This window comes from Montipora foliosa, chromosome 13 (genome assembly GCF_036669935.1).
Source record: "Montipora foliosa isolate CH-2021 chromosome 13, ASM3666993v2, whole genome shotgun sequence".
Taxonomy (NCBI): Eukaryota; Metazoa; Cnidaria; class Anthozoa; order Scleractinia; family Acroporidae; genus Montipora; species Montipora foliosa.
In genome coordinates, this window is record NC_090881.1 from 33,696,017 (window position 1) to 33,711,976 (window position 15,960).

At 38.1% G+C, this 15,960-nt stretch overlaps 1 protein-coding gene across 1 annotated transcript; it reads right to left on the reverse strand.

Annotated features, from left to right (window-relative positions):
• Window positions 1-3,078: 3,078 nt before the first annotated feature.
• Window positions 3,079-15,724, reverse strand: LOC137983289 (histone H4 transcription factor-like). The gene is made up of 7 exons (XM_068830492.1): window positions 15,148-15,724; window positions 10,085-10,237; window positions 9,898-9,975; window positions 9,429-9,549; window positions 8,839-8,977; window positions 6,384-6,508; window positions 3,079-4,998 (listed from the first exon to the last, which is right to left on the reverse strand). Exons 1-7 carry the CDS (start codon window positions 15,641-15,643, stop codon window positions 4,548-4,550), a joined length of 1,563 nt encoding a protein of 520 aa, XP_068686593.1. The 5' UTR covers window positions 15,644-15,724; the 3' UTR covers window positions 3,079-4,547.
• Between the last annotated feature and the right edge of the window lie 236 nt (window positions 15,725-15,960).

The window sequence follows — 15,960 nt, forward strand, 5'->3', positions numbered from 1 at the left end:
TATAGATCATGTGATAATACTCAGGTTTGGTCTTTTGTTTTGTTCATTAAAATGAGGGCATGCACTCTTTTTACTGGACAAAACAAAGGTCTATTTATGATTGGATTAGGTTTGTTGTAGAATTTATCATAGTTAGAATTTGGTTGAAATTTAGAGTTTATCAAAGTAACATTGCATAATATATACATCTTATTAGATGGTTTAACACATAACAGAGTTGCGCAGTATTTTTCGTAGGGGCGAGAAAAAATAAGAGCAATGAGCAAAATGTCCATAAGTGTTATATGTTAAACCATGGAATAAGAGATTTGTTATTCCACTACAAAAAAATGTATTATTTTGCTTCAGTGTTACATGTATTTGGTAAGAGTGTTTTTAAAAGAATGCATCTGTCCTTTAAGGCATTTGCGAACGATGTAAACAGCACAAAAAGCCAGCAAAATGAAATGACGAGTGACAAGCAATGGAAAGCTATATTCTCAGGCTTTGCATCAAGTTAAAAATTATTGCTTTCATTGAAAAACTCCAGATGCACCCGTATTTGCTGTTCTAAACTAGTCAAACCGGGACACTACAGTGTATTACTGCCTCACTTTTTGCACGTTCTCTTGACCAAATTTGGTAAAATTAAGAGATGTTTGCTTTTTTTACAAGACAAAAAGTTTGCTTAAAAGATACCATTATTTTACCTTAATTTTTATTTTGACAGTGTATGTATATTCATTTTGTTTGAAACATTTGAAGATTTTCAATGTACGTTTTTATGAAGATAACTTTGAAAACACTATTTTGACAGTGAATTTTTGTTTGAAACATTCATGTATTTAAGCTCTGTGTACACATCGTGGGTGTTTATTGAGGTACAGCAAACGTTTGAGCAACTATAATATTTAAAGGGACACACCATAAAATTGCATGATTTGCAAAAAAAAAAGATATATATATTAAAGTCTTGTTACTGACAATTCAAGAAAAAAAATTAAAAATTACAATGTAGTTACACTGTAGCAAAGTGGGTGTGTCATTAAGTGACAAAAGGAGCTGAATATTACTGTTTTTAAGTTGCCTTGCAATGTTTCTCATTATTTACGTTTCTTTTTATAAAACTTTTATTTATGTGTGATTGTCATGTGATCAGTGCTTGTCAAGTGTTTTTAAGTTGAAAAAAGTCTTGTGCTGTGGTTTGGTTTCAGTTTAAAACTTAAGAAATAGAAAACATGTACTCTGTTTCTATCGAGTTATAGAAACACGAGTCGAAGTTTGGGAGAACGAGAAATGCTGTGTATACACGAGCCGCAGGCGAGTGTTTCCACAGCTTTTTCTAGTTCACAACTTGCTTTTGTTTGCGACTCTGTTTGGCCAGGCCTTAATTGCATGCACTATGGAGAATGCCTTGATAACTTGGTCTCCCAAAGGGACCTCTGAAACTCAGACGGAAAATATTTTTGCCTAAAGACATATTTATGTTAAGAGCACTTTATGTACTTGGTAGTAACATGGCTGTAATAATTTATTTTGTTGTAATAAAATAATATTAAATGTGAATGTGAGTGTTTCTTCAATGAAAATAAGCTACAGTACCTCATCATGTTTGGGGATGGAAAATCATAGATCTCCAATATTTACAGCTTCTTTGTTTATATGTTAACCCACTGTTATCATTTTTGAAGCCTACAACAAGCTTGTTGATCAGACTGGCTCAATTTCTGAGAAATTGCCCCATCACCAAATGCTTGTAAAAACCTTTTGCATATCCATAATGATTTCATTAAACTGCAGTTTATCCTGTTGTCAATTCTTCATGAGTACATTATTCATTTATTAACAATTATTATTATTACTATTATTATTATTATTCACCAAAGTAGAGTTGGATACTTACAGAGCCAAGTAAATATCCACCGCTTTCACCAACATTTAAGTGAATATCATTTTAGTATATACTACACAAGTTGAATAATGCAGCCAATTGAAAAAACATCTGCTTTATTTCTAAAAATACAGCAACCGAGGCAAAACGGAAAGTCGTTTTGTTTTGCTCTGTTTGCTCTGATGTGAATACTTGGTATTTGCCTGGAAGTGTGCAGAAAGCACTACCAGTATTTACCTGTGTGGTATATATATGGGTTATTGACCACGCTTGTTCGGTCAAGATGGCTGGATATTGGCCAGGTTCTTTTTTTTGCATGGCATAAACATGCAAAAAAAGAATGAGGCCAATATCCAGCCATCTTGACTGAACAAGCGTGGTCAATAACCCATATATAAAACACCAAAAAAGGATATTTTGATGTTGCGGGACCACGCGAGAAATCCTGAGCGGGCAAGATAACTCCATCTTGCCTGTTCATTGAGCTGGTCATATAATAAATACTATTATTATAAAGGACATGGTAACCTTAACGCATTGACCCGTGGGAGTGAGACTTAAAAGATTTTACTCTGTCTAATGCCAGACAATTTTACTTAGCAATCGGGAGCAGTTCTGGAGTCAATGGGTTAAAACTACCTTAGGACAATACCAGATGAAGAGTTGAAAATGATTCCTAGTGGTTTAGCAAAATATGACCTCTTTAGCTCATACGTTTTGTTTTCCCATTTCAGACCATGTGATTTTCTCAAGGGAATTTTCCTGTTGTTTTTTCATAACTTATACATACATGTAACTACATGCATAAGACCACATAATTTTTGAAAGCAACTGTTCAGTAGAGTAATATCACGTGGTCTGAAATAGGAAAACAAAACGTACAAGCTAAAGAGGTCAATATTGGACTTTATGATGGCAATAGGACTGTCAGAGGAGATAGCTGCTTTCCCTGCATTTTAGCTTTAAGAATCCCTTTTCCCAAACAATGGAGGGGAAAAGGTTGAAATTAACACTTGAAGGAGTTTACAGAGTTTTCACACAATGTTACAGTGGCCATGTTGGTGTACCTAAACAATGGAACGGCGGCCATGTTGTTGTCCCCAACTAATCCTCCGGGAATTGAGCTCTATTATCATACAAACGTTTTCTTTTGTTTTGGTGGAAAAACAAGGTTACAGATCACGTGAGTGAAAACACTAAGGTAAATTAAAGGCGATTTATTTACTTGGGCAACATTACTAGCCAAATAAGGCTAATATATTGGCAAAAAAATACGAAAGGCATTGGCAATAGAACTTGTAGCCGTTTCACAAGTTTGGTCGGTGGACAATGAGCTTTAGATTTTAGCTGTATGACCAGACTCTCTTAGGGGTCAGTCATTTAATTATTGATATAATGAAGACAATAAAAATTAATTATTCTTTTTGCTCACCTTCAATAGGTGTTTAGATTTTGTTACTTTGCACATATCACCGAGGGATGCAACTTTATAAATTAAAGCTATCTAACATGGTGACAGTTGTTGACTAACTCACTTTGTCCCATTCGTAATACTCAACTTGGTATTACTTCCTATAAAACTTATTCTTTATTATTAATTGAAGCTTGGATTTGTGTTTTAATTCACGTTCAGATAAATTTTTGAAGTCAGTGTACACTTATCAACTATAATAATTGGATAATGTAAAAAGACACAGCACTTGTTCATAGAACATCATTAAAATCATTTACCCAATCAACTGACTGGACATCTTCAATTAAAGCAAACTCACCAACAGTATTGTTTGGACAAAAAAATATCGATTTACTAGCTAAAAACTTTCGTAAAATAATGGTCTGTGATCTCAAAACATATAGTATGACAGTTCCACCTACACTGTATGATAGAATGTTCCAAAGAACATTGTTTTCTTCAGTTGAAGAAAATATTATCAAAATTATTAGAGTTTCTGAATCATGAGGTGTTCCATTTGACTGAACCTTCTGTACATAAACAAAAGCTAGTCACATATTTGGCTTTGTGGTGCAACTTCTATTTTACAGCTCTCGTAAATCCAGTCTGTCTGGCAATGGTAATCAATCCAGGCTTCCAGATAAGTTTGTAAGGCAAGGTGTCAACAAGGAATCCCAGCGCTTCAAATTTCCACAGCTCCCTCCAAGACCCCCTTTTTCTGAAACGCTGTGAATCTGATCCCAACCAATGCATCATGCTGACCCGTTGGCCAACAGTCAACCACACTGTAGGGCAACTCTCAATAGACTGTCATTGTTTGGATTGAAATTATTAAAATGCCGGTATTTACATGTACACGTGTTGCAATGTGGAAATGCTTCGAGATTTCTTCAAACAAGACAACAATTTTATTGTTTCAACATGGGCATCTACAAAAGGGACATAAATTAACTATCCCCAAAACAATTAAGGGTTCAGTTGCTTGGGATATTCCAACTAACAACATTAGTTCTATCCACGGCCTTACGTTTCATTTCCATGATCCTGCATGTGTTCATCAAAAATTTGAAGCACAAAAGAATGAGTAGCAATACTGTTTGAAAAATTAGCCTTTAAGACTGAACCAAAATGATTCTGCACTGCACGTTAAGAACTCCCCTTCATCATAAATACAATATCTTAAATCAGAGATGTAATTATTCTTTCTTAAAATAATTTTCAAACTTAATGTGTGTGCTGTCCATTGGCTAGTCGAATGGCTGCATCTTGAAGATCTAATAAAGTCTGAGGCAGATCAAGTTCTGGCGAGTCTGGTCGCTCATAGGGATGAACAACAGTTGAACCTCTCTGCTGGTAACTTCTTATTGGTCCAACATAGTCATGTTGATCGTTCTGTATATCACTGCTACTGTTGCTCAGTCCATATTGTTGAAGAAGTTCTTGGAAATGTTGTTCCTGAAGTTGCTCGCCTGTGTTGGGACTTGGTGACCATGTTTCTGATATTTCAGGAGATGGCTCTGAATTTCTTGGAGATTCAGCACCTTCCATGGGCGAGTCTACCACATGTGTACTAGTGCTTTCTGAACCATCCAATTCATTCATGAGCTGCGATAGATGGACGCTTTCAAAGCGCACAGTTTGTAGTCGACAAATCCCATCATCACATTCTTTGTACCTGTTATAGCAAACAAACTTGTGTTTACCAAAACAAGAGCTGTAAACAACACTTTGAGATTATCTTAATTTATATGATTTGTCGCTACATATTATTCACCCAGCCATGCAGGACTGGTTGCAGATTTTAAGTTCCAGCTTAAGAAATCAAATCCTTTTTAATTACTGATTGCTAACAGTACCTCTCAATAATATTCCTTTCAGTGAGAGAGCTACACATTCAGCCTTCCTCATTTTGTTAGAGGTGCATATGTATGACAGAAAGGTCTTGATATACCGTTAAGTATCACGTACATGTATTGTGCAAAGGCCATGACTTGGTTTTTTAACTCGTTCATGCAAAGTGCAAATGAGTTGTTGTGAAGAGTGGAATTTTAGTATAAACACAAATCTGCATGGACAGAAACAGAAAGAAATGTCTACAAAACAATCTGGACAGAAACACAAGTAACATCATGAAATGAGAGTGTAAGACAACCCCTGAAACACTGTCATGTCATAGTATTGTATGTATATCATGGCTATCAAGGGCAGTCTCATACATACATACACACATAATTTTATACCGGTAGTTACTTAACTGACCACTCCCCATTGGGGCTTTTAAGGGCCAATGAAACACCGTCACGACAGAACAGAATATTCAACAACAAATGTTAAGAATCCCAACTGGATATTTACAAGTGCAAGGAAGGATTACGTTTTTGCAAACGTTGGCCGTGTAGCACTTATATTTGAACAGGCTTAACTGATTAGAGTGTAATGTGAAGTGCTAAGTTTCTACCCCATTTGAACCATGTGAGCGTTAGCCCTACTGATGGAAATGGGCCCACACAAGGACAGAGAAAAACTCTGACCAGGGTGGGAATTGAACCTGTTCAAATATAAGTGCTACACGGCCAACTTTGCAAAAACGTAATCCTTCCTTGTACTTGTACATGTTCATTGCTGTGACTTTAACATCTTCACTTCCCACCCCCTGCTCCCGTCTGACCTTGTAGCTCAGTAGGTAGAGCAGCTGTGATCTAACCCGAAGGTCGTGGGTTCAATTCCCACCCTGGTCAGAGTTTTTCTCTGTCCTTGTGTGCGCCCATTTCTATCAGTAGGGCTAACGCTCACATGGTTCATATGGGGTAGAAACTTAACACTTCACATTACACTCTAATCAGTTAAGTCTACTTACAAGTGCAGCTGAGAAGTTGAACTATGGACTACCAGGAACAAATTCAACGAGTGGCCAGAATGTGTCTTAAACCTGGGATCCCCGGATCTCAAGGCAATCGTCCTAGCCACTGGACCACACTGCCTCCTTTTGCCTTGTCTCAAAATAATATAATTATCCTGATGAAGACTCTAATAAAAAGGAACAATCCAAGGCTAACTAACCTAAATCGTGGATGACCTGCTGGCCAGCTGAATTTATGCTTTTTCTTCAAGTGGTTTGTCAACCCTGATCCTCGAGTATAACGCTGCCCACAAACATGACACTCATAACGATATATATCAAGACCCTGAAAAAGCCATGGCAATATTAATATCCATATCAGCAATAATTATAAACCTCACTTTAACGTAGTAAACTGGTTCTTATTATCTAACAGGTCTATTGAGGAATCAGTCAAGAGACAAGCTCATTAGTTTCTTGATTCCTTTGACTCAATTCTCGATTGTTGTTCCTCAATTCTTGATCCTCACAAGAATCGAGACTCAAACAACACTGTCAACTTACTTTTTCCTGGAACTGTATAGCCTTAAGTGTCTAGGGTCTTCTTAAGATCTTTGCTGTTCCCAACAAGAAATGATGTGCTGTCATACAAGCCTATTTCCTTTACCAAAACCTTGTACAGTAGTTCTTACTTAAATTGTCTAAAGCACCCCAATGATAACTAGTATGGCTTCTGTTTTAAAACGTCAGGTCCTCTTAATCTCCCTCTTTAAGTCTTGATATTTTTTAACTTTCAATCATTTTTTCTTTCTACATCAAAGTACAGGTATTATTATGATGATGATGATGATCATTATTGTAATTATTTTTATAATCCACCATTTGATATAACAAAACATGCACATTTACTGTAGAAAAAGAGACTACCTCAAAACAAGAAACAAAAAAAACCCAAAAATATGCCACACTGGAGCCAATTAAGAATTATTTAGCTTATGATCATGTGATGACGGAAATTTTCGACAAATCAACAGCAACACCCTGAAATTTCATGAAAGGTGACAGATTAAACAAGCACCAAAGATGCAGTCACAAGGCCACCAACAAGGACAATGGCACGGTACTCAAACATCAATTGAAGAGCGGTCATAAGGCTCAAGTTTCTGTGCAACAACAACAACACGCTACAACATGAAAGTTCAGCAACAAGGTCAGGGCAACGTCCATTACGTCTTCTGCTTGGTTTCACAGTCAAGCTCTGTAACAGGTTGCAATAATTATTCCTTTTTCCTGATCCAAATTTTGAATTTCGGTGTGTATTTAGTTAGTACTTGAGAAGCATACAGATGATGGTTTTTGCAAAATATAATGCATTTAAGAGGCTGTACAAACTGAAGAAAGTGATTTAAGTATTACACCGTAATAAGCAATTCAATTTCCTTTTTATGTTAGGATGTTGTCCCCTTTCTGAAATGATACACTTCAAAAGTGCGTCCCACGTCCCCATCCCACTTTTCGACACAGCCCAAAAAGAGATTGGCGATGCGCTCATTCACTGGCAGTGAAAGGAAAATGATTCAGAAATGGCAAGTCAGCGTGATATATCATTACTTTTACTTATTAATTTGTAACATATTTGCCTTAATAGCAGCAGTGATTTATCACCCCACTCACACTCACATCCTTTTCATTTTAGGAGTGAATTTCCACCAGTTCAAACGATACTCAAAATGTAAACAAATGCAAACGCAAACACTGTGAAGAAGTTGCATGTAATTATTTATACATACGTTAGTGTATTTATCTTACTCACAGTTAACATGCACGCGTGCAATTTGTGTGTAAATTGCACACAATAATTATGGCGGATTTACCAGCATGATGCGTGTGCAATGCTGCTATTGCTGCAGCCAGTACTGTATAATTATTACACAATAATAATAATAACAGTAATAATAATAATAATACTAATAATACTAATAATAATTAATGCTTTGGTGCGCAATAAAAGACAATACACACAACTTGGGCGTAAACGAGGGGCAGGGAATGTACTGGCAAGGCGCAGATAATACCCACCGCCGGTATGGACCACCGGATGAGGGGCCTCGGCAACTAGCCGAGGGGGTGCCTCATGCCTGTATTGCAAGGCGGGCATAGTTGCTGGCATAATGTCCTGAGAAAAAGTTAACCCAGTCCAGCAGAGTAACAATATGCCCCCTCCCTAACGGGGGTTCAGCACAGGGCTGAAGGGGTGCCGCTGGCAGCAATTGCCCGCCCATATTTTATTAAGGAGAACTATTAAATAGGTTACAGAAGCTCATAAAGAAAAAATAAAATAAAATACAAGAGAACCAGAAAGCAAAACGGGCGGGAGGGAGGGATTAAATTGCTGAACGGAAAAAAACAGAACTGGTTGAGCTTTGGAAATGTCAAACTGAGAAGGCTCGCATGGCGGGATGAATAAAAGAGCCAAATAAGGTAGTCACGTGGGAAGTCACGCTCTCCTCCCAGGCGCTGCCCAGTATTTGCTTACCAGCATTAACATCTATTTTATTCTAAAATATCATTAACAAATGTAATAATAACAATAATAATTAGTATTATATGTATTGTACATGTTTGTTACATGTAAGTGTTTTCAAAACAGCGCAGTTCAAGTATACTGAATCTCACCTGGTGATCAACTTTCTGGTGTCTTTTTACTGTTTGCATGGATCGAGCAGAGAAATTACAGCCATCCACATCACAGTAATGTGCCAAAACTGCATTATGAAACTCCCGATGTCGTACCAGATCTGATGGCATCTTGCAGCTAATCAAAACCACATTATTGTTTCATGACACAAAGAATTATCCACTTACTAAAATTTCATGAGAAATAAAGTTTTCAACTGCAGCTCAAAGGCCTCAATTGAACAGTTCATTCTGGGAGACAACACTGTCATGGCATGCGAAATGTTCTCTTCCAGTTGCCGTCCGTGTCTCAAAAACGCGTGTGCTTAAGCTCCCTAATGTCCTGGTGAGAACACTGATTTTTACATGTATAATTCTTATTATGAAGGGTAAGCCCTTAAGGGCAAAAAGTATGAAAATATGTTTTAACCCATTGACTCCTAGCAGTGAGACTTAAAAGATTTTACTGTCTTATGCCAAACGATTTTAAATGTCAATGGGGGTGGTCCAGTGCGGTCAGCCTGGTGTCACTGGGTTAGTCAAAAATAAAAAAATCGCCCAGATGGGCATGAAGAATCAAACAAACTAACCTGTAGCTACATACATCACATTTGTATGGTCTTTCTTCTGAATGCCTGAACTTGACATGTTGCTTGAGAGCAGATGCATTGGGACACGTCATGTCACAATACTGGCATTTCACATTATTTACTGTAAGAAGAACCACAACATTCTTGCAGCTTAAACCTTTTTTTTGTTATTGTACATAACACATCTGCATATCGTAATCAAACAACATTGTATGTTAGTGTACTTGGAATGATTACGCATTTTGTTGAACCCATTCAGAGATGTATCCAGGGTGCATCATTGCATCCTGGGACGCACTAGTTTTTCCTTGGATGCAGAAAAAAAATCGAATGTTTATGCAAATTACAAATGCCAGGAAAAACATGCGAATGGCAAATTTAACAACAAACTTGACTTAAATTTTATTTGTCAACTGGAGGCATTTGAGGTGTCGATTGGTTAAACATAATATTGCTGTCTTTCACATACCATGGTGCCTCATATGATCTCGCAGTATACGCTCCGAGCCACAATGCTTTAGACAGTGAGAGCATTGAAAACTCTCATCTAAATCAGAAAATAAAGTCAATATTAATTGAGTATGATAACTTATTTTTTTGGAAGCATCAAAAGAATGTATTATCAGCCATATATTGATAACAGAGCAGGAACTTACATCCTGATGAATTCTGTCGAACTAAGTGGTCTACTAGCTTTGTTCTGCTAGAAAACATTCCACCACAGGTTTTACATGCAAAAATCTTCTCTTTGGTGTGACTGCGACAATGTTCCTTAAGCTTGTAATGATTTACAGCAGAAAAATTACATCCTGAAAAAAAAAAAAAAAAAAAAAAAAAAAACAAGAGCATTTTGATCAACTGTTACTTAAGATATAGTGGTACTGTGTATCCACAGATCAACACCTTTACCCTCTATCATTTTAAAGTTTATTTTTCATTTGGCAAATTCCAAGTTCACGTCTGCCTCCTCTTCAAAGCGAGTCTAAATGCAAAGTTTTTCTTATGAAAATTAGTTTTCATTCATAATTTATGTAAAGCAGAACTAATTACCATCACAAAAACTTCACACTCAGACGCGCTCTGAAGAGGAGGCAGACATGAACTTGGAAATGGCCCATTTTATTCTCTTTAACATAACGAAACAATAATGATAGTCCTTGGTCGGCAAACCCCACTGGGTGGTGAAGTACAGCTCGTCACATCAAACCATCCAGCAGAGCATACCATCAACGCTTTGTGGGTGAAAGGAGTCGACATTTAACAGCATTAATTTATCATGCCCTGGGGACTACGTGAGTGGACACAAATTTCTTTTGGATAAAGAAACGCAGAAGGCAGTTTTCAACGTTTTATGGAAGGTTGCTTGGAAGGTATTTGAGACGAGATCTGCACACCATACTTGGATGACATACTCTTTTACAGTAAAACATTCGAGGAGAATGCGGAGAATGTACGAACAGTGTTGAAGCGTTTGCAGAAACACTGGGTGAGATTTTAACCCAGCAAATGTACCCTCTTTCAGCGTGAAGTGTGCTATCTGGAAAGAAAAGTAAATCAGTCTGGATACAGCATTGATCCTCAGAAAATTCTCCGGGAATGGCTTACCCTGATTAGAGACAACCATTCATACTTCACACCTATGCGTGAGAGCAAGGATTGAGAGCAGCACTTTACCAGAGACAAGATGTTCAACTGCAACTCAAAATTTTGAGCTTTTGAGTGTAAGTTTTGGATTTCACGGTCTGCCATTACTCACATTCAAAACTGACCGATTGGACCTTCGAGGGTTGGATCTAGGAAAAAGTGATATCATTGACTCACAAGCTTACAATTTCAGCATGTAAACACTGCTTATTATATTATGCAAAACACGAGTTTCAAAGTCTGAAAGTCCGAAACTCCTGTGCTGCATATTAATTCAGCCGCATACACACACATTGCATTCTTAAACAATGGAGCCTTTGACGTAATTTTCTCCTCAATCCAGCCCTTTCTTCAAAGTTAGTAATGTTGGACCATTAAATAGGAAAATTCCAGTTAAAATAAACAGGTACAGTGTGTATCTTTTGAAATCAAGGATTAAAACTTGGGTCACTTACTCTTTAGTTAGCATAGTTTTGATATCTAAAGAAAACTTAAAATTTATTTTTTGGTCATAGTAGCACTTTAAGATCTCCAGGAAGCCCAGAGATAGGATGAGACCATCAACACAATGATACAGTGGAAGATCAGGAACAAACAACCAAATTTGCTGGATTGATGCAGAATGTCACCCAAAACAAAAGCTCTCCTATGGGAATGGAAAAAACTGATTGTTGTAGACAAGGGAATCCTTAGACGAAGAAGTTGTCAAACCTTATAACTTGTTCTTCCAAAGAAATTCCACTAGACGGTATACATGTATAGAGAAGTACAATGAAGAAATGGGACACCTGGGGGTAGAGAGAGTCCTTCATTTAGCGAGACAAAGATTTTATTAGCCGCACATGCAAAGAGATATTGAACATTACGTGTACGTCACTTGTGTCTGCAGTTGCCTGAAACAGAGGAGACCAAATGTCATATCAAGGAATGCCGTGGAATAGTTCAATCCAGGAATACCCCTTACCATCCCCAAGGAAACGGAAAACTGAGCAGCTTGACCAAATCTTTCTATCGATGCTGTGAACATTGCTGGAACATAAGGAAGCGAACTGGAAGGACAATCTTGATAAAGTCAGTCATTGAAGGAAGGGTTATTGTGCTGGACAGTAGAGGAGACAAAATGCTTCTTGTTCTTGCCACAGTTGATCCAGGTGCTGATGACCTCTTCTGGAAAGAACTCCTTTATACTGGGACTGGCAGTTGACACAACCATCAAACCTTGCAGTTAGGATGTTCCTCTTTGCTGGAGTCAGGTTTTCTTTTACTACCAATTTTCCGCAGGTCAAGCAGATTCGCTGACATCTTGTATACTGACAGTGAAAACGTAGCATGTGATCTGATTTTATTTTGCATGTTTTTTGGGTGGGTCATGTGACAGTGAAAGTTCCAAAGCATCTTCCTTCAAGGCCACTAGGGCATGTACTAAAACCAGGAACACCGGAACACTCCGGAACACCCTGGAAGTAACCCAAAACCCTCAATTTGGCTAACCCTAGGCCTAGCTAGGCCTTAAGTTGGTTTTTAGGCCTAGGGTTAGCACTCCGGAACACCCTGGAAGTTAGGGTTAGCCCTCAATTTGTCTAACCCTGGGCCTAAAAACCAACTTAAGGCCTAGCTAGGCCTAGGAGTTTTGGGTTACTTCCAGGGTGTTCCGGGGTTCCTGGTGAGGCGCGAAAAAAGAAAAGTAGAGCGCAAATGGAGACGCACTGGCCGCAGAGATGACATGTTGGACAATAAGGCAAAAAAGAACTATGAAAATCAGACAATTAACGAAGCACGGATAAAATTCTACCAATACTTCATTGAGGAGAATAACACTGATCAGTGTAAATTATTCGTAGCTGCAAAAACTCTGCTCAATCAATGCGACCAAAGGTCTGTCTTTTCTCCATGCGTCGACAAGTTGAAATCTGCTAACCAAATGGGACAATCTTTTGTAGAGAAGATAAGGAACATTCTAAGGTAGACAACTTGGCATTCACTTTACCCATCGATCCACATGACAGTGGTGCAGATGTGCAACCTACTGTTGCTCAACTTAATGCGTTTACGGCACTCAGTGAGGACGACGTTTAACAGTGCATACATGATTCTAGCAAAAAATCATGCAGTCTAGACCCACTGCCTACATCTGTCACGCTTGACTACCTTGATATATTGTTGCCAGTTATTACCAAAATTATTAATTTGATATCTGGTCAGTTTGCAGAGGAATGGAAGTGTGCTCTTATCAATCCACTATTGAAGAAACTGGGTCTTGATCTATTGTTTCCAAACTACAGGCCTGTTAGCAATTTACAATACATCTCCAAACTGACTGAGAAAGCAGTGTTTAACCAAATGCACGCACACGACGACCAACGCAATTTATCCCGAATTACAGTCATCGTATAGCAGATTTCATAGCCCTGAAACAGCGTTACTCAAGGTCACAAACAACATTTTGATGAAGATGAATTCCCAAGAGGTTACGCTATCCGTCACGCTGGATCTGAGTGCCTCATTTGATAAGCTAAATCATGGCATCCTAATCAGCCGAGGAAGTGGGTATTAGTGGCCTAGCTCTGGAGTGGTTTAGATCCTACCTGCAGAACAGAACACATCGTGTGGCTGTTGATGGGACGTTTTCCGAGAGGTTTGTTTTAGATCATGGAGTCCCACAGGGCTCCTGTTTGGGCCAACTGTTGTTCATCATTTAATTGTCCAAGCTCTTCAAGGTGATTAGGGATCAATTACCAGAAGCACACTGCTGTGCAGATGATACACAATTATATCTGAGTTTTAGGTCACACAGCGGTGCGTCGCAGACTGCTGCTATTAATGCTATGGAGTGTCGTATAGAGAAAATAAGGGAATGGATGATAAGAGACAAATTATGATAAATGATAGGAAGACTGATTTATTTTGATTGGAACTCGCCAGCAGTTACAAATTACAGCCGTGCGCTATTTCAGTAGGGCACGATACACTGCAAGCACGCAAGTCAAAAACCTTGGTTGCTGGCTGGACTCACATCTCAACATGTCTAAACATGTTACTAGCGTGTGCATCTCCATAGTATAAGGCCTATAAAGAACTATCTTTCCAGGGGGAATCTTCTGACCCTAGTACATGCATTTATTACAAGCAGGCTAGATTATTGCAATAGTCTGCTTTATGGCGTGCCAAAATAACAAATTTCGAAATTCCAACGCGTTCAAAATGCCGCTGCAAGGTTAGTTATGGACAATGGGAAATATTCCCATATTACTCCTGCTTTGTATGATTTACATTGGCTCCCAATTCACGCTGGCGTTTAAAGTCATCCATGGGCAAGCTCCCATGTATTTTCCAGTTTAGTGTCGGTAAAATCCAAATCTTATTATAGCTTACGCTCAAACTGTAACACCCTTTTTGATCCCCTTAAAGGCAAGATACTGGTAACTCTTGGAGGGCTTTCATTTCAGGCGTTTGTACCACAATTATGGAACGCCCTACCGCCAAGTCTACGAGATGTCACATCAGTTGAGACTTTCAAGAAAAATGCAAAGACATTTTATTCAGGAAAGCGTTCGCAGATAGGTTTACTTTAATAAAATTTTAGGAATTATTTTATCTTACTTGTACATATTATAATAATTACAAACTTAATTGTTTGTACATTATTATTGTAATTAGATTTACTATTTTATTTTATTTTCAAGACATGTAAAGGGCTTTTGATCTTTAATGGTAAAAAGCGCCATAGAAATTATTATTATTATTATTATTATTATTATTATTATTATTATTATTATTATTATTATTATCATTATCATCCCCCAACAGAAAAGTCTGCCATTGAAAACTTTTCTGTTCAACCATTTGGGTCTTATTTTAGTCACATTTTGTTTCCTGTTTTCTCTTGGAAACAAAAGCTTAACCAATCCCCACCCTGTCCAGGTTGTTGTTTACTTTGACTTGCACATTACATCAGTAAGACTTATGAAAATGGTGATGGCCCATAACAAGAGGCCTGCGTAATTTCAACTCTTTCGGACTTCAAATAACGGGACTGCATTAGCAACTTTCTCTTTCTCCTGACAAGGAAACTTACCTTCCCATTGGCAAGTCACCATGTATTTTTTCCTACCATCATCTCTAACTTCAGACAAAATTTTATCCACAGCCAAGGCATGACTGTCTACGTGCCGATAGAAGAGTGTTGGACAATTAAATTCAACACCGCATTCTTTCCACTCGCAGAGAAACGGTTCTTGACTCTCTGGAATTAAATTCCGGCTGTGATTGTCCAAAGTACAAGAAGCCAAGTTCATTTCTTGCTGTTTTTTGAATCCTTGAACCTTTAACCTCGTGTGAAAGGCATGGAAGAAGACGTGGCGAATCAAGTCGCCGGCGTCCATAGGAGAATCCCAACCGCATTCCCTCCAGCTACAAGAGAAGTTATCCGGCACAGTGTCTTCGGAAATACCTCTTCTATACTGCGGTAATACTTCACACAAATGGCTCTCAATGTGCTCTCTGAACTCATGAAATTGCGAGGAAGGAAATGTTCCGTCGCAAGAACCCCATTCACATTCAAGAACTTCCATTTGATTTCAAAAATGGCGGAAAATAGTTCAAGACCGGTAGACAGTTCGTAAAGGTTAGCATGAAGATGAAATCTCATTTCAGATAACTACGCTGATTACGCTGATGATTGGTTTAAAAATATCGCGCCAGTTTCCTCGCGCGATTTTTCCCGCGCTATTTGTTCCTATATGTATTTGTACAGTTACTTGTATTTTTCATTTAGTGTACTTCCAGGTTGGACACGGAATCGAATAGGCTATTTCCGAGTTCACGTATGTCTCCTCTTCAAAGCGAGTCTAAGTGCGAAGTTTTTGTGATGGTAATTAGTTCTACTTTA

Excerpts from the sequence above, each read along its gene's own strand:
- LOC137983289 (XM_068830492.1), bottom strand. The coding sequence starts at position 15,643 with ATGGAAGTTCTTGAATGTGAATGGGGTTCTTGCGACGGAACATTTCCT. Across the intron at positions 6,509-8,838 it reads ACCAGAAAGTTGATCACCAG|GGTCTTGATATATATCGTTA; the intron begins GTGAGATTCAGT and ends TGGCTTTTTCAG. Across the intron at positions 4,999-6,383 it reads GCAGGTCATCCACGATTTAG|GTACAAAGAATGTGATGATG; the intron begins GTTAGTTAGCCT and ends TTGCTATAACAG.